Source organism: Strongylocentrotus purpuratus, unplaced genomic scaffold (assembly GCF_000002235.5).
Source record: "Strongylocentrotus purpuratus isolate Spur 01 unplaced genomic scaffold, Spur_5.0 spur5_scaffold_14, whole genome shotgun sequence".
NCBI classification, from domain to species: Eukaryota; Metazoa; Echinodermata; class Echinoidea; order Camarodonta; family Strongylocentrotidae; genus Strongylocentrotus; species Strongylocentrotus purpuratus.
This window is the reverse complement of record NW_022145599.1, coordinates 30,584,663-30,611,194: the sequence shown is the minus strand read 5'-3', so window position 1 is coordinate 30,611,194 and position 26,532 is coordinate 30,584,663. Positions and strand designations below refer to the sequence as shown.

General features: G+C 36.3%; 2 protein-coding genes across 3 annotated transcripts in view; both read left to right on the top strand.

The window, feature by feature from the left end:
• Window positions 1-11,476, top strand: part of LOC115923634 — a 55,011-nt gene extending 43,535 nt beyond the window's left edge. For both annotated transcript variants that reach the window (XM_030984709.1, XM_030984710.1), the window contains 2 exons: window positions 1,340-1,420; window positions 6,745-11,476. In XM_030984709.1, the coding sequence (XP_030840569.1) occupies window positions 1,340-1,420; window positions 6,745-7,004 (341 nt within the window). In that variant the 3' untranslated portion in view covers window positions 7,005-11,476. The remainder of the gene's footprint in view (window positions 1-1,339; window positions 1,421-6,744) is intronic.
• A 3,085-nt stretch (window positions 11,477-14,561) lies between these two features.
• Window positions 14,562-19,927, top strand: LOC115923633. Its single transcript, XM_030984707.1, has 5 exons — window positions 14,562-14,759; window positions 15,832-15,974; window positions 16,236-16,304; window positions 16,926-17,021; window positions 17,821-19,927. Exons 3-5 carry the CDS (start codon window positions 16,246-16,248, stop codon window positions 18,083-18,085), a joined length of 420 nt encoding a protein of 139 aa, XP_030840567.1. The 5' UTR covers window positions 14,562-14,759; window positions 15,832-15,974; window positions 16,236-16,245; the 3' UTR covers window positions 18,086-19,927.
• The last annotated feature ends 6,605 nt before the right edge of the window (window positions 19,928-26,532 follow it).

Here is a 26,532-nt window from a genome sequence, read left to right as displayed (position 1 = left end):
ATCGACGGAAATAGACTTTTGTTTAGCATTAAAGTGTTAACAAAGGATGGTATAAAACAATAAGGTATAATAAGTTGCTTGCAGAGAAGTGCATGATATACGTCATCACACGTGACCAAGGTTTGCCAATTTGCATTAAAAATCACTGTTGAAATCAATTTTTAAATTTCCTTTAAAAAATCATAACTTTCTTATTTTTTTGTTTTTGTTGATCTGTTTGTCTGATTTTTCTGATTTTAATAAGAACAAGATTTTTATGCCTCCGCCACCGTAAGGTGGTGCCGGAGGCATTATGTTTTCGGGTTGTCCGTCCGTCCGTCCGTCCGTCCGAAGCTCGTTACCGCGATAACTTAAGAACGCCTGAACGGATTGTTACCAAACTTGGGTCAAGTATACATGAGCATGTGAGGATGAAATGATTAGATTTTGGATGTAGGAGGTCAAAGGTCAAAGGTCACAGGGCCTAAAAACTTGTAAAAAATCAGCAAAAATAGATTGTTACCGCGATAAATTCAGAACAAATGAATAGATTTTCACCAAACTTTGCTCAAGTATGCATAAGCATGTGAGGATGAACTGATTAGATTTTGGGTTCATGAGGTCAAAGGTCAAAGGTCATGGGGCCTAAAAACTTGTAAAAAAATCAGCAAAAATAGCTTGTTACCGCGAAAACATCAGAACGAATGAACAGATTGTCACCGAATTTGGCTCAAGTATGTAGAAGTAGGTGAGGATGAACTGATTAGATTTTGAGGATATTATTGAACTTTTTTTCAGTTGCACGTCGGTGTATATTTTTGATCCCTTGGTGTTAGTGGGGCTTTCTGATCGCGTGATGGCGGAGGCATAAATTTCGACCGTGCGCGGACGAGGATTCATCTAGTTCTGGAGTGGATCCAGTCTTTAACTGCCCCTATCCCTGGAAGTGGGTGTGGTATGATTTATTTACAAAACTGGATTGTTACTTTGGTGATTAAAATTCTTTGGGTTTGATAAGCTCATTTTACGGTCAATTAATCCCAGTCACTTGCATTTCACTTTTTCACCTGTATCATCCTTGGTCACTCAGAGCAGGGTGGGCAAAGGTTAAAGTTTAAACTTTTGTTTATCATAGGGGATTTAGATTTATTATTAGACGTTCAGTGACATCTGTTAAGTATACACGTTAGGTGAAATGTCTACTCTAGTTTCACTTTTATGGACATGTACACGTTTACACATATTTTCGAAACAGGCCTAGTACTGATAAGTGGTTACAAGTTGTAGTACCTATCTTCCCTAGATAGAACTTGCAACATAAGTAATGTCGACTTGTATACTTTTGAAAAATTGTTTATAGAGTGCCTGTGCAGTTCTGATGATGGAAGTGAAGCAAGTGATAGTGAATCCGAGTTGTGCACACCCGTGGTAGAGGATAAAGGTAAGATTAGAGAATTCTAAGAACTTCATGAGCATTTTAGCAATTTAATGTAAATTTACTGAGTAGTGAGAAAAGAGCTTGTTACATGTACTGAAATGCTTGCCTGTTTATCTTTATTACCTCCACCAATGGAGGAGGTTATGTTTTTTGTTACGGTTGGTTTGTGTTCGTTCGTTCGGTAGTTATTTAGTTAGTTTGTCCTTGTGCAAAATAACTCCAAAAGTAGTTAACGGATTGAGATGAAACTTGCAGGAAAGGTTGGGAATGACAAAAATACCAATCTATTGAAGCTAAAATTTAGTTTTTAGTAAACCTCAAAAAAACATCAGCATTTCCTATGAAACCAAGTAAATTATATGCTGTGTTACCATATATGATATATTGCAGTCTAACACTTGTTTTAAGCAATACCAAAACCAAATTTGGAGACAAAAATACAGCACTCTGAATCCATCAGTTTCCGCAGCTCAAATAATTTTCTGGAATTTATTGCCTTTTCCTGGAATCTTCAATACTTGACATTCCTGTGATAAATGATGATCAATAAGCCTCATAATGACTCTGCTAGTTTATGCACTTATTTCAAAATCACAAAAAAAGGCTTCTTTGCGTGAGCAACGTTCTGGACGAGAAATAGGTGCCACTTTTGGTGTAGTCTGGTTGTCTGCTTCTTCTTCGCCATTTCTTGCCCGATTTCAATTCCGTTTTTGCTTAAAGACTGGCTCCACTCAAGAAAAATCTTGTTTTTAATGAAGCAGAAAAATGAGACGAACAGATTAAAAAAAGTTTGAAGCAAATCGAACAATGAATAACAGAGTTATGGCTACTTTAAAGGGGAGGTCTATGCGATAATTTACTTTAAAATTAATATAGGGCAAAAATCAAGCTTTCAGAAAATGTCTTACTTGACTCTGTAGACCCATGAATAAAGGAGTAATCACTGGAAAATCGATATAAGCAAAAGTTCTCGCACGAGCCAGTTTTACCCGAAATGCATTACGCTACACTGTCCGCATGACGTCAGTGTCGCACTTTTGTTGAGCAAGCAGTCAGAAATCCCACGGCTTGAGGTTCAAACACCAATATTTCTACATTTTTACATCAAAATTGTCAGCTCAAATATCTTGAATCAATTGAGCATATATCACCCTATGTGTCAAGGGTTTCAGAATCGGAAAAGTGGTCATTTTCCCCAAGAACTCATAAAATTTGTGCAGCTATACCCTTGAAACAAAAGTCACAGCAATATCTTGCATACAGCCAATGGAGAAAGTTCGCACATGTGCAGTCTTAGTGCGACAATGACATCACATGGCCATCGCACTTTGGCAATGCGAGAACTATTTTAGAAATACAGTCAACTCTGCCTAAGTCGAACTTGTCTATGTCGAATAATTGCCTAAGTCGAAATAAATTTCTGGACCAAATGACAACAAACCTGTGTTATTTACTTCTTCTAAGTCGAAATTCGCGTAAGTCGAACAAATTTTTGTGGTCCCAAGAGATTCGACTTAGGCGGAGTTACCTGTAATTACAATTACAAAATTGGAGCTTAAAAATCACAAAAGTAACGCCCGTGGATGAAAGTGGTATCAGAATGCTCCTTGATTTTCAAGCCGTAAAATAGATTTTTTAGGAAATCGTCTAGACTTCCCCTTTAATGATATTGAAAAATCTATTTTGACAGTGATTTCTCACGCAAATTGGCAACCTTTGGTCACGTGTGATGACGTACATCATGCACTACTTGAATGTTAGCTTATGGTATCTTATTATCATCATCATTGCTTTTAGCAATCCGTTTTAATTATTAAACACAAACTCACTTTTCTTATTGACGTCTTCATGAAGGTCAAATCCATCAGTGAACGTAACTTTAGCTAATAAATTCCATGTAGAAAAATAAAAGGTATTATGTTTGGATTTATAATATTTAATATAATACATTTAAGATAAATTATAATAAATAATAAGAAATATTGTTTTAACTGTTGATCTATTAATAATTACATGATAAAATAATGTCTTATTATTATTTACATATTTCCACTGATTTTACGATTGCAATCTTGAAGAAAAAAATTGATTTTCACTTTTATTCTTATGTATTTCTTTGTTTTTACAATTTCTTATGTTTTATATTAATTATTTTAATTGTTATGTATTTCTTTGTTCTATGATATTTGTGTCATTATATAAATCTTCAATGAGAAATATTTGGATACCAGGCTTATTTTATAAAGTTATTTCAAAAGAGTAGCCAACCTAAACTTATCAATGAAAGCAGAAAAAACATGAAATATGTAATTTTATTATGTTTATTGTTTATTAAATTCATAATCCATTATTATTGCTTTTATTATTATTGCTTTTCAATATTTGAACAAATGAATTATTGCATGCTTATGAATCCGTGCATTTATCGACGGAAAGAGACTTATGTTTATCATTGAAGCGTTAACAAATGATGGTATAAAACAATAAGGTATAATAAGTTACTTGCAGAGAAGTGCATGATATACGTCATCACACATGACCAAGGTTTGCCAATTTGCATGAAAGATCACTGTTGAAATCAATTTTTAGATTTCATTAAAAAAATCATAACTTTCTTATTTATGGTTGGATTTGCTTCAAACTTTTTTTGATCTGTTTGTCTGATTTTTCTGCTTTCAATAAAAACAATTTTTTTTTGGAGTGGAGTCAGTCTTTAATATGATAGCACTGGGTGGGGGCTTCGAAACTTCGACATAGAATTTTGAAACTCATTAAATATGCTAATTTATGTGCATATTTCAAATATTACAAAAAATGCTGCTTCTTTATCATTTCTTAACCGAATTTAATTCTGTTTGCTTTATGATAACACTGCTGGCTGGCAGATTCCCATCAAAAATTTCCATGTAAAAAAAAAACTTAGTTCATGAATGCATAGCAATGATCTGATGTATACATTTAGGGCAGTTGAAAGTGATCTTGCTTTTTCTTCATTTCCTCAGCTCCATGCACTGCATCCACCCTCCCCCTACTCCTCCCTTTGCTCATTCTCCATCTTCTTCCATCCACTATTCTTCTATTCCACTTTGCACTTATATATTCCCTTCTCCTCCTCCTCCTCCTCCTCCTCCTACTCCTACTCCTCCTTTCTCCTCAACTTCTCATTCATCCTTGCCTTCACCTGCTTTTCATCTGTCTGATCCTCTTCCCCGTCTTCCTATTGTTCTGCATCCCCATTTTCGTTTTATGATATATTTTTTTCTTACTTCATTATTTGTCCTCTTGTTCCTCTTCCTCATTCTTCTTATTTTAGTTTATGTTTAGGAATATATGAATAAGTTCTTGTGCATTTTCATTTTTTCCCCTATTTTTCATTTATGGGGTGGGGTGGGGGGGGGGGAGGATACTCATCAGGGGACTGACCTCTTAGTAAGTACATCAACTCATTACTCTGATTTGTCTATGATGATTTATAAATAGCCCTTTTTTGTCATATTAATGCTTAATTCTTTCTGTTAGTCAAATAACTAACTCTGCTAATTAAAAAAAATCTGGCAAAACTTCAAAGGCACCCCAGGAAAGTACAAAGTATGCGGACACCTTCCGGCAGACCTTTGGTAGACTTGCCGCATACTAAAAATAAGCGGGAAATCTACCGAAGGTCTGCCGTTAAAGTTTTTGTTTAGGAAGCTCTCATTTCTCTATTTCTCAATCAACTTTTGATACAACTTGATACAAATGATCCTTGGGTAATACAAGATGTGACGTATTGATGATTATGATGAAGTCAAATGTCATCTGTTGGTCAAAAGGTCAAGTGAAATAAGGTTATGTGGTTACAAAAATGTTAGATGCACTCATTTCTCTATTCCTTAACCCTTTGAGTGCTGGCCTGTGCTGCTGGTATCAATGAATCTGGTAGTATTCTTAAATGAGAAGGCTAATTAATCTCATTTAATTATTTGTTTGGGTTTTTATTCAAGGTACAAGGAAATATGATACCTTACTTCTTTGGATAATGTAAATATTTTTCTTGAAAACGCCAATTAAGAGTCTGTAATTTAGAGGTGAAAAGCCAACCTCATTTGCCAAAGCCTCATTATTGGGCTTCTGTAGAAGCCCGTCGCATCTTTTATTTTTTTTACTTGGTACAAATGATCCTTGGGTAATACCAGATGAAGAGTGATGATGATGTCCAAGATCATCTAGGGGTCAAAAGGTCAAATTTGTTAGTACATTAATAGTCTGTTTTAAAAAATGTTATAGGTTTTCTTTACTTCGGTTGCAGTTCTCTATTTCTCAATTATTTTGAAACTTAGTTCAAATGATCCTCGGGTAATACCAGATGTGGGGTGATCACAATGAGGTTAAAGGTCATCTAGGGGTCAAAAGGCCAAGTGATATAAGGCCTTGAGCCTTTGAAAGTTCTTATACATGTTTTAATATTGATCGCAAATTCAGGCGAGACTCATGGTCCGCGAACCACCTTGTTGATATCTCAAGATCTGCAGGTATATCCTTGGAGGACAATACTTTGATTTGATTTGGGGGTCATGGGGTCAAAGGTCACAGAGGTCAATTTTTGAAAAAGACAGTTTTTTACAATATGTTGCACACAATTTGACATATGAACTTGTAACTTGGTGGGATGATAAAGTATAAGAAGAAAAAAATTTGGCTAGTAAATTGGGGTCAAGGAGCCAAAGGATAATTTATTGTAGAAAATAAGATTTTTTGTCTACATCAAGAACCGTGTGGCGGTTGGACCTCAAGTATGGAGTGAGAGCATATCCTATGGGGACAATAATTTGATTCCATTTTGGAGTCACAGGGTCAAAGGCCACAGAGGTCACTTAGTGGAGAAAAAAAACAATATCTTATATATAAAATTGTGACTCGGTGTTGAGGGTTGTGTATGACAAGACAAAATTATGCTGATATTTTGGGGTCATGGGTTAAAGTTCAAAGGTCATGGAGGTCAATATATTGTAAAAAAAAAATTATGTTGATATCTCAAGAACCGTGTGGCAGTTTGACATCAAACTTGCTGCTACATGTATATGGTTATTGTATAGTAATTTTCTTTTTTATTGATCATGCACTCGGCGGCGGCATATATTTTGGTTGAATATGGTCGAATATCCATCTATTTTTTATTTATTTTTTTAGTTTTATCCATCCTTTTTACTGTTCTACTCTGTTGCAAGTACAAATTGCATCCATTTCTTTGTTGGATGCCTGATGAGCATCTTATCATTGATGTGCTAGTTACAACAGAATTTGTGTAGGAATTTCATGAATTTCATCTTCTATATCCTTTTGTTAAGGTGATACAGATGTTGCTGAAACAGTAGGCACCAGCAAACGCCAGACAAAGAAGATGTGGAGTGATGCTGAGAAGGAAGCTGTCAACAGGCATCTGGGGATTTTCTTAAGAACAAGAAAACTTTGTGGAAAGGATCCAATCATCTCTGCGATGAAAGCTGATCCACGCATCTTCAAGGGTCGCACATGGACAAATATAAAGGATTTCGTGAGAAACCAAATTAGAAAACGAGACCCTTTAGGATTTCTTCAGAAATTTTAAATGAATGAGGTGTTACAGTCAGGCATGTTACCACAATTATGAGGTTCTTTGTATGTTCTTGGTTGAGCATTGCTTGTAGGGGAAGCTGTGCTTTAATGCTGAACTGATGTGCTGGCAGGTACAGTCTGGCAATTTTTCATTGTCTGCAGTTCACTAAGTTCACGAATGAAGGCATTTGTTTGAAAGACAGTAACTTTACCCTGAAATGCAAACTGTTATGCTGAGGGTTTCAAAAGTACAGGTATATAATATGATCTTGAAAGAAGAGTCGATCAAAAATAATTTCTTACAAGAAGCAGAAAAAATTGGCAAGCAAAACAAAAGAGTTTGCGGAATATTGGACAACTAATAACAAAGTTATGATTAATGACTTGAAAAAACGGGCAAATCACTGAAAATTTTCAGGGATGTTGCCAATTTGTTGATGTTATGGGTGCACAACTCACCATTCAATTCATATATATTCACAGTGCAAAATTCATCATTTTTACAGAAAGATACAAATCTTGTACTAATGCAAACATGCAAAAAAGGGGGCCACATACCTACCAAGAAGATATCCTACAGTTAGAGTTTTGAGGAAATCATAATTTGGGGGTAAAAAGTTACATTTTATAACATTGATATCAATATGATAAATGGTCAATTGTGCACCTATGATGTCATCAATTGCCAATTTGTCTAAATATTCAAACATTCATAACTTTCTTATTAATTGTCCGATTTCACTCAATCTTGTTTTGTTGTTCTGCTCACAAAAATTTTCTGCTTCTATTGAAAAGATATTATTTTTGGGTGGACTCTTCTTTTAAGTACTTTGAAAGTTGTGTAACAGTTAGAGCTGTTGGCAATCGGGCTTTTCTGCAGTATGTAGCATTGGGGGAGGGGCAATCCCCCTGTGGGAACCTATCCCCTTTGTTGTCCTGTGTTGAATTTAAAGTTTGTAGTGTTGGGGGTAGGGCTACCTTCCAGCCAAATCCAGTGTTAAATGTAGAGGGGAAAAACTAGGTACAAAGTTTGAGGCTTACGACTTGTAAAATTACATTGTGAGGAAAGTGTGAAAAAAACAAAGAGTCCTTGCTTGTCAGTAGCACATTTTTATACAAAATTGTTAAAGGCCCCTGCACCCTATCAAAATTACCTCTTCAACCTTATTAATAGCCAAGTTCCCCCCCCCCCCCCCTTTCAACGAAAGAGGCTGTTTTGTAGCTTTGTAGTTGACTTCAACTCAGTAAATAGCCAATTTCTCATTTACATTTCTGATGACATGTTAACATATTTTTTGTCTCCGGCGAACAAGCAGGGGACTACGAAATGGGCTCCGTACCTTTGTGTGTGTCCATCTTTCTGTCTGTCCGTCCATGTTTGATCAAAATGCTACTTATTCGCCATTTCTCACCAGATTTTGATTCTGTTTTCTTTATGGGATGGCTCTAGGTGAGATCTTCAAAACTTTTGCCCCAAATTTTGACCTTTGACCTTGATTTTTAACCAATGTTCTACATTTTGCTACAAATGCTTTCTGCACTGTAACTTAAATACTGATTGGAATTTCAAAATTTTTGGTATATAGTTACAGAATGATAAAATACAGGTCAACTTTGTATGGAGTCTGTTGGTCAAAGGTAGGTCACAGCTCTTTAAATATGCAAAAAAAATCATTTATGCAAAATTGTGTTTCTGTCCAATAACTCAAAAAATCTTTGCCCAATTTTCACCAAATTTGGTGTCGATGGGAAGTAAATACAGGTCAAGTTCAAATATGGGCTCTGTATGCCAAAAGGTCAAATGTCAAGGCTCATAAAATATGCGGAAAACCTTATTATTTATGCAAAATTGTGGTTTCCATCCAATAACTCAAAGAATCGACGCCAAATTTTCACCAAATTTGGTGGGTTGATGAAAGCTATTGAAAATACAGGTCAAGTTCGAATATGGGGTCCACAGTTCAAAAGGTCAATGGTCAAGGCTCATTAAATATGCAAAAAATCTAATTATGTGAAATTGTGGTTTCCGTCCAATAACTCCATAAATCTTTTCCCAATTTTCACCAAATTTGGTGGGTTGATAGTATTGAAATACAGGTCAAGTTCAAATATTGGGTTCGTAGGTCAAAAGGTTGAATGTAAAGGCTCATTAAATATTCAGAAAACATTATTTAATGTGAAATTGTGGTTTCCATCCAATAACTCCAAAAATCTTTGCCCAATTTTCATCAGATTTGGCATGTTGCTTGAAAGTATTAAAATACGGGTCAAGTTCAAATATTGGGTGTGTATGTCTAAAGTTCAAAGGTCAAGGCTCATTAAATATGCAGAAAACCCCGTTATTTATGCAAAATTATTTAAAAACATGGTTTCCGACTGAAAAATAGAATAACCTTTCATAAATCTTTGTATATTTGGGGTATTGCTATTGTTAAGTTCAAATTTGTCAATGGCCAAAGTTCATTAGATTATTTTGAATGCATGAAGCAAGGGCATCTGTGGCCCAGGGACACAATAATTTTCTAGTTTGTTGCCTGAAAAAGTAAATGTGCTCACAATTCTCTACCAATTTAAGCCAGTACTTCTGCAATTCATAGACAAGATTTCAAAGATGTAATTGAAAATATAAATCAGTGCAAATGCCTTTTTACGGGCCATTCGTAATTTTCAATGATTTACAATTTTGATTTTTTTTTTCTTCATTTTTCACCCATTGGTTTGAAAGTGAAATAAATTTCAATTTTCGAATTTGTGGTTTGACACACACCCACAATTTTGTTGGAAAAAAAAAAATCGAAAATTTAATACATTGTGAATTATGAATGTTTTTTATTTCAAAAACTGTTCATGTTCTACACACAAATATGGGTATTAAAGGGTTGTCCTTTTCCAAGTTAGGAGTAATTGAGACACGTTTTTGCTCTGATGCAAACCTTTATGTTGAAGGTTTAACAAACATATTTTATGTACTTTGAGGTTGTGTAAAAGTTTTAGCTGGTGGCAAATGGATTTTTTTTTTTTTTTTTTTTTTTGTTTTTGCAGTGGCATGGGAAGGGGGGGGGGCAGATCCCCCTGTGGGTATCCTTCCCCTTGTTGCTCTCTGTGGAATTTGGGGATTTAAGAAGAGGCATCTTTTCCCTGTTGTGGTAGAGGGGGAAGGGCTGCCTTCCAGCCAAATCCAGTGTTAAATTTAGAGGGGGAAAACCATGTAGAATGTTTAGGGCTTCTGACTTGTAAAAAAATTCCTGGTGACAAAAGAGGTATAGGGAAAGGGTTCTTGCTTTTCAGTGCACACTTTTAAACCAAATTTTAAAACCCCTGTAGCCAATCGAAATTGCCTCTAAAACCTTAAAATTAGATGAGCACCCCCCCCCCTTCTTCCCCAAATAGGCTGATTAGTAGTTGAATTCAACTCTTATAAACTTCTCATTTGCACTTCTGACAACGTGTTATGTTTACGGTTATTCTTTGGGATGGGGCTGTCCTGATTATGTTTGTTTTTCTTAGATTTCAAAAGGGCTAAAGCCAAATGTTTCCTGCTCCAAAATAAGAGTTTTCTTTTTACCTTTGTGGAATTGAAGTGAAGAATTCCTAATTCGTTTCAGTGGATATGTTATAAAAAGTTTTGAGTTGAAGAATTATTAATACATTGATCTTTTATATTGCTATAAAAGTTATTAAGCAAAGCAGAAGTATACCTTCAAATCACTGTGCTGAAATTACACGATTCAGTTTTTCAACCTGGATTCATTTAAGTCAAATTTTTAAGTGCTTAATCCAATTTGGAAAATGGGGTAGTTGTAGACCCTAATTTTTGCCACTGGTTTTTCAATAGCAGACCTAAGATCATCTTCTTCTTTGTTTGCATGTGTATGTCCATCTGGGATCTTGGTGCATTTTTTTTTTTTTTGGGGGGGGGGTGGGTGGTCTTCACAGCCTCAGTTCAAGTGGGGTCACTCATGAGATTGAATTGGGGTCGCTCCTTATCACATGCCATCTCCTTAGTATTTTTCTTCGTAGAAAAGTTAGTTTTTATCGATTCATTTATTTCTTAACTAATGTACATGTAGATACAGGTGTAGAAGAAAATGTTATCTTGAAAGTGGTTGATTACTATCAAAATAATGAAAAGGTTATTACACTTTAGAAAACAGACCAATTTGCATATTTTCAACATTTTCTTTTTTGATTCAGAAACTTGAAATTACTAGGTTTTTGATGATGTATGTTACATTTCTTCCACTTTAAGTTGAAAATTTGTTATTTGAGGGGACATTACCTTGGACTCGCCCTATTTATTATTCTTTTCAGTAGAAAGCCACTGCTATGTTTACTAGTGATATTATTTATTTTTCTTTTCAGCAGAAAGCCACTGCTATGTCTAGTGTTTATTATTTATTTTTCATATTTGTTTCCAGCAGAAAACCACTGCTATGTTTACTAGTGATATTTTTTATTTTTATTTTCAGCAGAAAGCCACTGCTGTGTCTAGTGTTTATTATTTATTTTTTCATATTTGTCTTCAACAGAAAGCAACTGCTATGTTTACTAGTGATATTATTTATTTTTCTTTTTTTAGCAGAAAGCCACTGGTATGTTTACTAGTGATATTATTTATTTTTCTTTTCAGCAGAAAGCCACTGCTATGTCTAGTGTTTATTATTTATTTTTCATATTTGTTTCCAGCAGAAAACCACTGCTATGTTTACTAGTGATATTTTTTATTTTTCTTTTCAGCAGAAAGCCACTGCTGTGTCTAGTGTTTATTATTTATTTTTTCATATTTGTCTTCAACAGAAAGCAACTGCTATGTTTACTAGTGATATTATTTATTTATCTTTTTTTAGCAGAAAGCCACTGGTATGTTTACTAGTGATATTATTTATTTTTCTTTTCAGCAGAAAGGCACTGCTATGTTTACCAGTGTTATTATAGCAGAAAGCCACTGCTCTTTACAAGTGTTTATTATTATTTTTTATTATTTTTTTTCAGCAGAAAGCCACTGCTTCATGTATGTTTACTTGTTTTCATTTTTAGTCTTTATTGATAGACAACATGACAAATTTTAGCTACACAAACAATGAATGAATGTTACAATATATGTTTACTTTTTAGCAGAAAGCCACTGCTATATGTTTACTTGTTATATTTACTTGACTGTGTTTATTATTTATATTTGTCTTTATTTGGAATTTGTCTTTATTAGCTGGAATCCATGAATCTCTATACATCTCATCAGGAACATTTCAGTATACCTTGTGTCAAATATTGTATTCTTCAATGACCTTGCTATGCCATCTCTCATACTGGATTTTGTCAAAGAAATAAAGTTTATCCATAAAAATATAATTCACAAAATGAATACTGCATCATCATTAAGATGATCGTGATACGGTTGATGACGATGATGATAATGGTTGTGGTGATGATGATGATGATGATGATGATAATGAAGATGATTATGATGGTTGTGATGATGATTATGATGTTTATGATGATGGTGACGATGATGATGTTTATGATGATAATGGTTGTGATGATGATGGTGATAATGATTACGATGATGTTGACGATTACAATGATGGTGATTATGATGACGGTAATGATGGTGATTATGATAATGTGATGTTGATGACGATGAGGGTGATGAAGGTGATAATGATGCTGATCACTATGATGATGAGATAATGTTGATGGACTTGTGTGTGTGCGTGCGTAATATTCTCGAGATAATCCAAGGAAGCGGAGCGATGGTGGGGGGGGGGGGTGAATACTCAATCAGAGTTTAGGCCTTCCTGTATATTCTATATATTCTATTCTATATAAGTGAGCAAATGAAGCTGGAAATCCCCCCCCCCCCCCCCCCGGCCCCCACCTCTTTCCTGCTTGTAATTTTTTTTCGGATGAATTATGCATAAACCTACAAAACCTGCAACAGTGGACCCTATTTACAGACCATGTCACCGTGGACGTTAGACCTGGCAATACACACCTCTTCTTTCCAAACCTGCAACAGTGGACCTCTATTTACAGACCATGTCACCGTGGACGTTAGACCTGGCAATACACACCTCTTCTTTACAAACCTGCAACAGTGGACCTCTATTTACAGACCATGTCACCGTGGACGTTAGACCTGGCAATACACAACTCTTTTTTCCAAACCTGCAACAGTGGACCTCTATTTACAGACCATGTCACCGTGGACGTTATACCTGGCAATACACAACTCTTCTTTCCAAACCTGCAACAGTGGACCTCTATTTACAGACCATGTCACCGTGGACGTTAGACCTGGCAATACACACCTCTTCTTTACAAACCTGCAACAGTGGACCTCTATTTACAGACCATGTCACCGTGGACGTTAGACCTGGGCATACACAACTCTTCTTTCCAAACCTGCAACAGTGGACCTCTATTTACAGACCATGTCACCGTGGACGTTAGACCTGGCAATACACAACTCTTCTTTCCAAACCTGCAACAGTGGACCTCTATTTACAGACCATGTCACCGTGGACGTTAGACCTGGCAATACACAACTCTTCTTTCCAAACCTGCAACAGTGGACCTCTATTTACAGACCATGTCACCGTGGACGTTAGACCTGGCAATACACAACTCTTCTTTCCAAACCTGCAACAGTGGACCTCTATTTACAGACCATGTCACCGTGGACGTTAGACCTGGCAATACACACCTCTTCTTTCCAAACCTGCAACAGTGGACCTCTATTTACAGACCATGTCACCGTGGACGTTAGACCTGACAGTGGCAGTACACACACCTTCTTTACAAACCTGCAACTGTGGACCTCTATTTACAGACTATTATATCAATAATAATAATAATAATAATAATAGTAATAATAGTGTTTTTATACCCAGGGTTGCCTCTTCAGTTCTTCGAACTGTTATCCTAGAGGGCCCTGCTATTATTACCCCTTGCACATTAGCCGTTAGGCTACAGTTGACCCCTGTATTTTAAGACTATGCTACCGTGGACTTAAAGGTATAGTTGAGTATTGGTAATTTCCAAAGTGCCCCTCCAAAACAAATTTGGTTTATTTCAGTACCATATGAAAGATCATCGAAAAAAACATGGGAGATGATAATAATTCCAAATCAAATGCTCTAATTGTTGTGCAATTTGCTTTCAAAACATTATATAAAAGTGTTTGACGTCCGGACATCACTTTTGACTTTCGACGGTTTATTTTTGAATTTACGTGTTTAGCTCCCTCTATGTCATTTAACAACCAGCGTATTTACAACGAGTGTTTGAGTTCGTTGGTACGTACAGTACTACAGGTAGCTAGTAGGCGGGTATCCGACCGCGCGCTAGTAATACAGTACAGCTGATCAATTCCAATACGCTGCTTTCACGTAAAGTATAACACACACAGCTCATATCAGATTATCACCGGCGCCGATCGAACGCTAGACAGCTACAGACAAGCTTTGATTGAAATACGATAACGAGATCGAGATTGGAAAAGGAGCTCGAGGTCACGGACGATGGCCGACTCGGACTCAGCTAATGCTAAGCCTAAGGACAAGGCTAAGGCTACGCTAAATCGGAATAAGAATAAGACGGTAAGAGGAAGGAGAGAAACAAGCAATGGCAGCTCGACCATCCGGCCCAGAGGAGGCGCGGGAGTGGCTGTGAACAAGGCCAGGGTACGGCGGAGAAACTTCGCGAGCTGCAGGCGGCCTTCTCGTTGCCGAGTCTAGAGGATGCAATAGACATGCCAGCTCACTGAGAGGTAAGTTGAAATGATATACGCCCCACTGCATTGGGTAGGCCTACCGTTTTAATTTGATCTAGTCTAGAGACTAGATGCATGGAATCGGCAAATTTAAGAAATTACGTTTTGTTATCTCTTGCCTTGGATTTTTAATTCAGATTTCATGAATCATATGATATTGATAGTCTAGCCTAGGTCTACAGTAGACCGAAAGCTTCAGTCTCTATATCGTCGGTTGTTCCACTGAGACTACGTCTGGCTCCACTAGACCTCCGGATGAATTTGGTTCAAATGAAAATATTGGAAGCATATGCGATCCTACAATATTCAGTGAACGTTGTCGCGTTGAAATCGAGTCTAAAGTGATGAAATTGTAAATAATAATCTCTTTATGGGGTATACTATAACTCTCTCTCAAGGTCAATATATTAATTCAGCTATACAACAAGCTACAATTGACCGATTGGCTATTACCTTTTTGAAATTATATATCACAACTACATATTCCGGGATTTTTATGGTAGCAGCTACCGTTGTACGACCGTAGGCGCTATTTTAAATTTATCAAAATTTACCGGGAGCACCGGTAAATTTTTATATTCAATTTTTTTCGAAAGCAGAAGTGTTTTAGGAGCTAAATTTTCTAGTGCTTATAATACTTCCACAGGGGCATCCAAATATATCAAAATTGTAAAGAATCACTATCCACCCAATTTTCAAAATTTCCCAAAACTTTGTAATAGACCCTACCTTTAATGTCCCTCGTTACAACTGCAGTTTTCTTTGTAATGATGACGTGCAGGGCTAGTCAACCGGGTAAACATCCTGCTCTTTTTAAAAGTCGACAAGGTTATACTATAGCTTGCTTGAGATGTGACTGTCTCATCTATATTTATCTCTACCAAAGAGTGTCTCAACTTCACATACATGACAGAGAACCAATGCATCAGTTATTAGTCATGCAAATTCCAAATCTGGCTAGCTGTGATAATTATTAGAGAATGCCATCTTCAAAATAATTTCTTTTGGTGATTTAAAATCTGAATGTTTTTTACTTTGTGAATGACTTTCGTTTCTTCACTTTTTACAGATATGAAGAACAGACAACACAATCCATCCCCAGCGAAGAAATTCCAAGCAGCAGTAGGGGAATTAGCAGGTGAATAGTACAAGTCACCTTTGACCGCAAATTCATGGAGAACTTGGCCTACTCTGCTGATTTGCTCGCTTCAGGTAGGATTCTGTATACATGTACAAAGGCTCTGTAAATTGAGAGGAATTTAATGAGAATGCGTTCATTACGTACATGTTTGCAAGATTGAGCTCTTTTTCGGTTATGACCTATAAAATTGGGACATATCAGCAGGTCAAGATAATGCATCTTATTTGCTCATGTGTATGACATGGGATTTTCAATATTGATTTTGTGGTATGAAAATAATGAAATGCCCTATCATTTATATCAGTTTTTATTTTGTTTTCATAATTCCTTAGGCACACCAGCATGCTCGAGTGTTTCCACAACCATATACTGATGTATGCTTCCAAGCGGTATTCCTTTGAGTAAGTATTTTTAGTATCATTTTGTATGTTTGAAGTAAGATTGTGGAAAAGTTGAAACATATCATTACAGTACGGTTACAGTTACAATATCATATTTTGAAGCAAATAGCAAAGTTAATGAGAAATTATGAATGACATCTATATAAATGCTGAAATCACTTTTGGATGCATGCAGAGTCTTGAAACAGCAGACTTTGTATCGTACTTGTGTCGGTACCTGATGTTAAGTCAAGTTGGAGTGGTTGTAGCAGGGAAATGTAACTACCTTTAATTAAGAGTCAATAATTTACAACACAAATCCAGAACTGAAGTGAATGGCTCGTATTCACAAAGGAGGTTTGTACAAACCATGGTTTGGCCAAGGTTTACATCTATGGAATGCCATTTGTAAACTGATGGAGAAGGAATGTAAACTCCATACTTGTTAACAATGTTAATTTACAATTTACGGTATGCGAGCAGCATTCCATAGATGTAAACCATCGTCAAACCATGGTTTGTACAAACCTCCTACAAACCTCCTTTGTGACTACGGGCCAATGAGTCTGAGATTTGTCTAAAGCATTTACTATTCATTCATCATGGTAGTGGTAATACCAATTGTTTGTCTTATCCATCCAGCTACCCAGCAAACCGGGCAAGGAATTTGCTTGCGGTCATCGACTACATGGCACACAAGGACAGGCCCGACCAGATTGATGAACAAGGCAATACAAAGTGAGTGGAAATTAGAAAGAAAGAAAAAAAGGTTTTCTTTTCTTTCTTGTTTTTCCTATTTTTATTTGTACATTTTTTTTAGATGGACAAGGCAATCCAAAGTGGGTGGAGTAAAAAAAAAAAACATGATTTTTTGTTTTCCCTGTGTAGTTGGACAGGGCAATCCGAATTGGCAGTTCTTTCCCATGAAATTTATCAATTTTGGGGAAATTATTAAATATCTAATTGTCCTTCCTGGGAACGCCCCTTTTAAATCGCCAAAATATGACGTCATCTAAAGAAGTTGTCCCTGGACACGACGCACATCTAAATTATGTAGATGACGGACTGTAAGCTGATGGTTTGTCAATCATGCTGCTGATTTTGGACCCTAAATGCGGACTTGAATTCAGTGTAATAATATACTTGGTGTGTAATGCAAGGTTCTGGAGTCATCAAAATCATCATAAATTTGGCAGAGTTTTGGTAAAGTAACAATCACTTACACAGAAAGATGTATATGGGACAACACACATGGTGTCGGCCTGTCGGGGCTAGTACTACCCTGATTTCCTTATCTTTCTATGCTCATTACTCAGCCAGTATACATTTTCTTCCAAAATTGTTTGGCACATGACATTTATTTGTAATCTTGAACATTCAGTGTAAGTTTCGTTAGATTCTGTGAGAATTCATTTTCTTTTTTTACCAGAACTCAAGTTTATCTTTAAGAGATATGAATCATTTCCAATTGACAAGAATGAGTGTGCATATAATGCAACTTGTTACATTTTGCATGTTCTTTTATTTTATGATACAGATATGTTGCAGTATGGTCAAAGCGTGCCAACAACTACGTGGCCCAGAAGGAGAAGGTCCCCAAGACCTACCCCTACATGTATGTACAAGGACTCATCGGTGCGATACTGGAACGCAGAGAACAGGACCAAGGACCACTGTTCTCGAAGGCTGTTCTGCTCCCTGATGACCCTAGACACACAAGGCCCCGGCTTGCACCATTTCCTCCACCACAAGTTGATGTGATCCTAGCCAGGAGACTAGGCCGATTAGAGAAATCCATGTAATCCTCTGTAGTGAACATTTGGGATTGTCTGACTTGAGAACTGCTTTTTTTCGAGCAGAGACTAAGGGATCCAAATGGCGTCCTTCCGTCCATCCTCCGTGACTGTACACAAATTTGAATGAAGTCTAATGTGAAATCTTACCTGCAAAAATCAATTAGGGTTGCTAACTTTCCAACCCTGCATCTGTTTGTAACCATACTTGATTGGTAGATGCCCTTTATTGGCCTCCATGATATTCTGGAGTTGAAGGTCACATAAGTAGGTCAAAGGTCAAATGAGGTCCATTGTTGCATGATTGCATGCAAGACTCTTAATCGCCTCGATTTAATTTGTCCATGTGGCATGTTTTTAGGCTATCTTGAGGATTGGTTGGAACTTAACATTTTGGACTCATTTGGTTGCTAATGATTTTGTGGTCCGGAGGTGAAAGATTGCATGGCTTAGCATTACGAGCATGTATTCTTGATATGTCAGAGACCCTTTGACAAAATACCACCAAACTTGATACTAGAGTGTCCCTGGGGATCATGGGGATGTGGTTATCTGGAGAAAAAAAAATCACATAACACATGATATACATGTACCAGAAATAAATTGTTATTGTTGCTAGATTAGCCACCATGCTTGGCACTTGTATATTGTATTACAATAAGAGGTTGGCAAGTTTACAAATGGAAGAAATGTAGGAATATAAAAGACAAATTGTGACATCAGTGTATAAAAGCTCTATGTGATTTATACAATTCATAATTTGTGATAAAATCAGTGCTTGCTCATGTGGAAATGGTGGATATTTCAATTTGTATCTATTTGGCAACCTATATTCCTTGAAGAAGTTACGGTAGTAATTATAAAATTTACAGCCAAGAGGTCAAACCATGAGTCAACAATGTGTTTGGTTTTAGTGACTGTGCATGCAACTGAGGTGACAGTCGATCATGAAAAAGACTATACTTCGGAACCTGTTGAAAATCAACATGGACAGAAGAAAGATTTGTAGAATATCTTATTGTAAATAGTCTTCATTTTTTGTTTAATGCAATCAATGTGACTAAAATAATGCAAGCGAAAAAGAGAAATGATCACAAGACAGCAAAACAGTTGGTTTCATGCATCATTTGAATCAATGAACGTGAATCAGCTCAACGCCAAAGTATTGCGGTTCAAGGTTATACCATCAAGAGATATGCTGCCTGTAACTACTTTGTAGTTTGAAAGGGTGTATAAAGGAATAAGGATACAGTTGGGCAGGCGAGTCTTTCTGTTGGTCTATTGTAAAAAACTGGGTCAAATTTTTTCCAATTTTTTTGCAAATTGTAATAAAACTTGGTATACCGATTGACCCGAGGGTGTGCAAGACACATTTGTTGTGTCTGTCTGTTAAGGTACCTCCATGGTAACCAAGCTTTGCACAAAGAATACAATTTTGTTTTAATAATCTTGTGGAGCATATTCTTTCCAAGTTTTAGCAATTTTATAGTTTTGGTATCTTTGATGAGGCATTATAATAACAGTATAAAACTCAATGCATGTGCAGTGTGTAAAATAAGTATGTGAGCAAACTATTGGAAGTAGTTTGATCGATTCATATGAAACTCAGTACACACAACGCAGAATTGTCTTTTGTGTGCGTATAGGACATGACCAGTTTTGAAATGTCTGTGCTATTTTTTTGAAAAACCTTATGTTGGATGTTAATCACTTGAGGTGATATTCATAGTCGAGCATTAGGGAAGATGAAAGACATATATGTACCTATCTATACTTAATTTTGTGCTGAAACTGATATGATTCAGGATTTGAGATCGATATGGAGTATGTATACATGTATACTCGTACACATTAAGGAAAAGAATCACTCAGACAATTTTTAAAGCATTTATATATAAAGTAAGATGTGAAACTTAAAAGATAAAACCAGTTATGGTCATGCGACTGCATTGTGAAAGGATTGTTGTGGAATCGATCAGAAAAGGTTGATCATCTAGCATATAAGTCTTGGTGTGTACTGCAAGGTTCTAGAATCATCGAAATGATAAAAAAATTGGCCCAGTCTTGGTAAAGTTACAAGCACTGTACACAGAAAGATGTATATGGGACTACGCACAAGTGCGCGACACATGCGTTATATCTATCAAGTCCAAATAGATATAATAATTTACCAAATATATCAATTAGTAGGCAGTTTCTCGGCAAAATTTGTATGATCACGTACTAGTCAAAACATTGTGTGCGGGCAAGCACTGAATCAAATGACCGGGGTAATAGTATATTTGTCAAGCGCGTAGAAACATTACTGTTATAGATACTTTTCTTTGGTAAACTTATCTACACATTGCCAATAGAGAATGTCAAGTTTTTATGAAAGACACAAGATAAGATGTATATAAATAAGCAGTAACTAATAAGTAACAACTAACAAGACATGGTGGTATACAAATAAAGTATATTGCTCCTTCTTAATGACGACGGTTAAAGTTGTCATAGCGATAGATGCTAAATAAAAATGTGCCTTTTTTAATACACATGATCTGTTTGTATGCAATGGTTGGAATCAACATCACGTTTAAATATTGCCTTCAGTACAGCAAGTATAATTTGTATTCATCTGAATAATGTTGTGTAAATTTAACTGTTAGTTATGGCCGAATAAAGCTTTCAATGTACACCATAAAAATATGTTATGTATCTTCATTTTAGCATTACTATAATTATATTAAAATCTTATGTCTTTACACATTTACAAGTTATCACGTACTGACGTAGGTCATGCAATACACAGGCACTGTAGAACACAACTTATTTACAAGAAGTTACAATCACTTTTTTTTTTAAACTTTACAATTGCATGCAGTACCAAAATAAGAATACTGAAAAACACTGCATTATGGACAAGTATGAATCAAGTAAGATGTTAAATTAATTCACTACTGTTATTCATTATAGTATACTGATACAACAATTTTTAATATTTTTTTTAATTTATTTCTTTTTATTTCTCCACTTTCCCTTTAGCCATGTACCTTCATGTTGTTATATATGTTAAAGGTGTCGCTCTGGACCTATAACATATGATAAGCCAAAAAATCCACCAGTTATTTCTGATTTCTATCAAATTTTTAGATTTTGTGTTGTTGTTGTTGTTTGGTATTATCGGCGTTTCATTCTTTTTTAGAATATTTACGCCTTTCACTTTATTTCTTTTTTTTCTTCTATTTTTGGTACTATTTGTCAATTCATATTCATCTCTTTTTTTTGGATAATATAATCTCAGATCTACTGGTCCATGAAAACCCCTCACCGCAATTGGCACCTTCCTGCCAGACCGGCGCGGTACATTGCGCAATCTTCTCGGCCATCATTGGCCTAGGCAACTCTGGTGCCGGTGAGAGGATTCTGGGGTAGATCTTTTGAGTCTCTTGTTTGGGGTTTACCGTCCTCAATCCGTCTTTACTCTTTCTTACCTTTTCTCTTCTAGTATTTTTCCATTTTGTAAAACCTTATTTTTCTATCAAAGTGGGTATCAACATCTTAGGGCATTTGGTTGTCGTGCGATATGTGCCAAAAAAAAAATGTGGAGTTAGTAATTCCTTTTTGAATGAAACATGGATTTAGCTTCTTTTGGAATTGAATGGATTTAGCTCCTTTTGGAATGAAACTGTAATAATGTTGTTTACTTTCTTTTCGAAAGGTTATATTTATGTGTGATTTCACTATTATTATTTAAAAGGAAAGGTTTGCTGCTAAATTTGAATAAAATTTCAGTGACTTTATTGAGAAAATATGATTTATTTTTTATTTTTTAGGTACAATAACATGTTTCATTCCAAAAGGAGCTAAATCCACGAAAATAAAAAATCAAAAAATTTAGTAAACATCAGAAAAGCCGAAGGGAAGATTTTTTCTTATCATTATTGGCAGATAATCAGGTCCATGCAGGGTGACACCTTTAACATATATAACAACATGAAGGTATACATGGCTAAAGGGAAAGTGGAGAAATAAAAAAGGCAATTTACTCAGAAGTACCCAAAGTGGATTTGGCTCCTTTTGGAATGAAACTCTTCACATATTATAAAAGGAAGACAAGTAATATAAAAGGAAAAACGAAGGCCCACGTCATTTACATAGAAGGTAGGTGGACAGATAACCTCGATGTTTTTAATCTAATTTCATCTGGGAGATCATTCCACAGCTTTGTTCCTACAAACGAAATACAAAATTGCCCTTGCGTTGTCTCACATATTGGTTGATAGATAGAGTAAGCCACTTTCTTTACACTGTAGAAGTAATCAACTGGGTCATACGACGTACAATACATACACATACACTACTACTAGGTCGAGCGTACTCGCACTACATACACATACAGTATTCGCATATCGCGTTCAAAAACAATAGCGCTACCAGTACCACAGACCATGCAATTATGTGCAGGCCTCGCATACCATAATGTGTACAATATAAATCAGTCAGCGCGCTATAGACATGGTTCGGATATTACTTGCACGCCCATATCCGATCGTCGTCTTGGCGAAAATTCACGGTGTGCTGCCGCTTGACCGAGAGGTGGCGCTATACAATTACACTGAACACGCCTCGAAAGTAAAATTTTTGATAAAAAAAATCATTTGCAGTCGAACAGGTTTTTTGCATATAAATTCACTCTAATGTAATATTTCGGATTTATATCTTCAATGATGCATTCTTAGACATTTATTGTATGTTTTTTATGTTTAGATCATAGTTTCGTTCGCTAATGTGAGTATTGACCAACACTCAACTATTCCTTTAAGGCTTGGCAGTACACACCTATTCTTTACAAACCTACAACCGTGGACCCCTATGCGACTGATTATACCACCGTGGTTAAAGTGCCCTATTAATGTAATTATTATGTATTATTATGTATTATCCCTCCGTTCATCGTCCTCCTTACAATTCACTCTCGGCCCACGTACGAAAACCCGATATGGGGACTGCCTTCTCCCCCATTGCCCCTACCCTCTGGAATAAACTTCCACCTCACATCCAAAATGCCCAATCTGTTGAATCATTTAAATCCCTTCTCAAGACCCACCTATTTAAGCAGCTATAATTTAATTTTGTAGTATATTGTTGGAGGTGCACACCAAGTTAGTTTATAATTAAGTAGTTTGTTTATTATTAATTATGTATTGATTTTTTTAACGGTATTATGATTAGACAGACCACATGTGCGCTTTGAAACACCCGTACAAAGCGCCTTATAAATGTTATTATTATTATTATTATTATTATTATTATTATTATTATAACCTTAACTGCGACTTGCGGGCAATTTCTATGCTTCGAAACTGTGGCTTACGGGGAATGTCTAGTTAGGGGGAATAATTACCTTGCCTGCAACGTTTTGCATAGCAGTTTTGGTACGATCCCAGCTGTTTAGAGACTCAATCAAGGCTATAAACGGGACTTTATCACCTACTGAAATCGACATTTAGATTGAATCATAATCTCTCCATGACAGGGGTGTTAAACCCTTGGGAGAATTGGCATCGTTATATCTTGCGTCGTCTAAAAGTCAGCTCTAAGGGGAAGAGACAAATCTAGCGAATCTACCTGAACTTGGGATTATATCTTTATTATCTCTTTACTAACATATTTTGGGACTCTTGTTTTTCCTATCTGGAGATTTTTATCTCATTCGGTGGATTTTTTCAGTTTTTCGAAAATTTTACCCCTGTAAATTGACCAGTATAGAGCTCCAGGAAATTATGATTATTCGTGCGTTTTCGGACGATCGAACATGCGCGCGCGTCTGGATATCGATAGGCCTAAGCTATCGTACCGTACAAAATTCAATAAACAGCGCTGACGAAAAATAGCGATAATATTTGTTTTGACCAGATAAAACCTTCGTGCTTAGTAAAATGAAGCATATTTAGTGGAAAGTTTAGCGGAATTTTGAAATCCGGTGTTTCATTCTGCCCTGGGTAAGTAGTTTTCATGTGTAAATCATGCATATGATTCAAATAAAGATTCGAATTTTGAGTAGTTTCGGACTTTCCGTGCGGCTACGAATAGACGCATAGCTTAGCTTAGTCCCATACACTTAATTTTATGTTGTAACAAGATATCTTGCACAGGAAAAATTGAAAGCCAGATCACACAAGGGACCATTACCATTCGGCCAATGGTAACTAGATCTAGAGTCTAGTTGCCTTCTGATCATTGGAAATTTTCTTGAAAATTATGATCCATCTCTTTTTGTTCTCACTAGATTCTAGGCTAATTCAAAATAATATTCATGTTGAAACAGTTCTAAATATTCATAAAGTAGTTAGATCTAGATAGATGACTTAGCAATCTCATTTGAATAGGCCTAGATCTAGAGTCTAGGCCTAGACTCTAGATCTAGTCTATTAACAAAACATTTAATCACAAAGTTTACTCAAGCTAAAGTTCATAAATGAACTTTTGTAAAACACAACTCTATATTCGATGCATCCATACATGCTAACTGTTCAGATTAAAGAGGAACATTCCTCTTTTTGGGAGAAGATAATTATCATTTTAATGCAGGTGTTCCTCTTCCTGTACACAAATTTGTCTGTAGGTAGCATTGAATAGGAGAGTTAGGATTGTTCCTCTTTTTTTGGAAAATAGCATAATTTGTACAGATTTATGATTTTCAAATGTTGGCATGTATGTGCATCTATAGATCTAGGTGGCGCTATGACATAGATCTAGGTCTATATCTATAAAAATACACTAACGGTTTGTAAATGGTTCATATGAACCATTTACCTCGTAGATGTGAGCCAGATGGCAGACGGTAAAAAATTATGTAGAATCTATGTAGGCTAGACTAGATCTTCTAGACTAATGGGACAAAATTAATATGTTATTAATTAATTGTACTAGCACAGTTTAGCGGATAGCCACTCGGCGATCAAAAAGGATGTGACGTAACGTTGCTAAGGTAGATATTAATGCGCATGTAGCTAGTCTGGCCGAGGTACTGGACTGTATAATATGGGGCTTAACATGATCTAGTTAGCAGCCATAACAGCGTCGTCGGCGATTTGTAAAAAAATTGCATCAATGCCGAGGGGGGTCTGGGGGGTTTACCCCCTGATTTTAGGATTAAATCACTATAAAACTAGTCTAGCTAAGGCTAAGACCTATATTCAAGATACTGCTTACCTTTTTTTGATAATCCAAATCCGATTTGATGATCTAGATGGCTAAGAAAACCTAGGCTAGAGTCTACAGCTGTTAAAAATTCGCGTTTGTCTAGTCTACGTCTTGTGTATTATATATTGTGTGCATAAGCGCTCAGCGCTGCGTACGTGATAATGCATTGCACAGTTCACACACTTAACTACGCGCAAGAGCTAGCTAGTTCATGCTTGACATGCGCAGTGGCAGTGCATGTTTTTCAATACTTCAATAATTTCCAGCTAGATTCTTCTCCAAGCTGACGTCATGAAAATAGTTCCGTATTTTTGTTTACTTTAGTTTTTGCCGATTATTTTGGCAGATCGACGGTTTTTTGCTCTAATTTTTAAAAACAACCTACAAGTAGGTTACTAAACTACTTTTTGACGGGGAACCCGATTTTCGACTTTTTGGGGCCCCAAAACGCTCTCTAGCGATTTCAGCCCTTCGGGCTGAAATCGCTTCTATATAGAGCCTTAGTAACGGAGGCCCCGCCTCCTACGTCACTCTAGATCTCATCTGCTAAACTGTACATTCCCCCTTAGTGGCAGTACTGTAATTAGATGAGAGATAGATCTAGAGATCTAGACTAGAATAGATCTACCGGTACGTAAAATATAAACCAGTCCATGCAAAAGGCAAAGGCAAAAGGCCAAAGCTATCTTAAATTTTCAAATTAATAAGATCATTCTGAGTTTTTCAAATGCAAAATTTAATGGCATGCTTCTGAATCTGAGTCTCTGAGGATGATCCAAACAACTACACAACGCAAGGTAAAGGTCACGACAAAGGACTATTTACCATTACCAGGCATTTGCTTCCTTTTCTGCTTTATTGGACTAGAAGTAGAATCACACAAGTTCTAGATCTAGTCTCTAGACCGATAAATTTGTCTCTTTCAGGAATCAGGGTCTTTCTTTAACAAATTCTGACATTTATGGCTGACCCATTCTAGAGACAGATCGCTACGTATGCCAGCGCTATGCGGGCCTACTGCCAGCCCGCGATCACGTTCACTGCCGAAACTTCGGGTACTGCAGGCAGCTTCCCGTTCGCTAGTTGACGCGAGTGGGACTCGTACACGAGTGGAAAATGACTAGATTTTCACCCAACTGGAAGCAGATTTATTTTTAGCTAAAATGCACCTTTTCCGGCCTGATTTTTTTCGAACAGGAGGCCCGCATAGCGCTGGCATACGTAGCGATCTGTCTCTAGAATGGGTCAGCCATTAATGTCAGAATTTG

Coding starts and splice junctions, on each gene's coding strand:
- LOC115923633 (XM_030984707.1), top strand. CDS start 16,246: ATGCTCGAGTGTTTCCACAACCATATACTGATGTATGCTTCCAAGCGG. Junction 16,305..16,925: donor TCCAAGCGGTATTCCTTTGA/GTAAGTATTTTT, acceptor TTATCCATCCAG/CTACCCAGCAAACCGGGCAA. Junction 17,022..17,820: donor GATGAACAAGGCAATACAAA/GTGAGTGGAAAT, acceptor TTTATGATACAG/ATATGTTGCAGTATGGTCAA.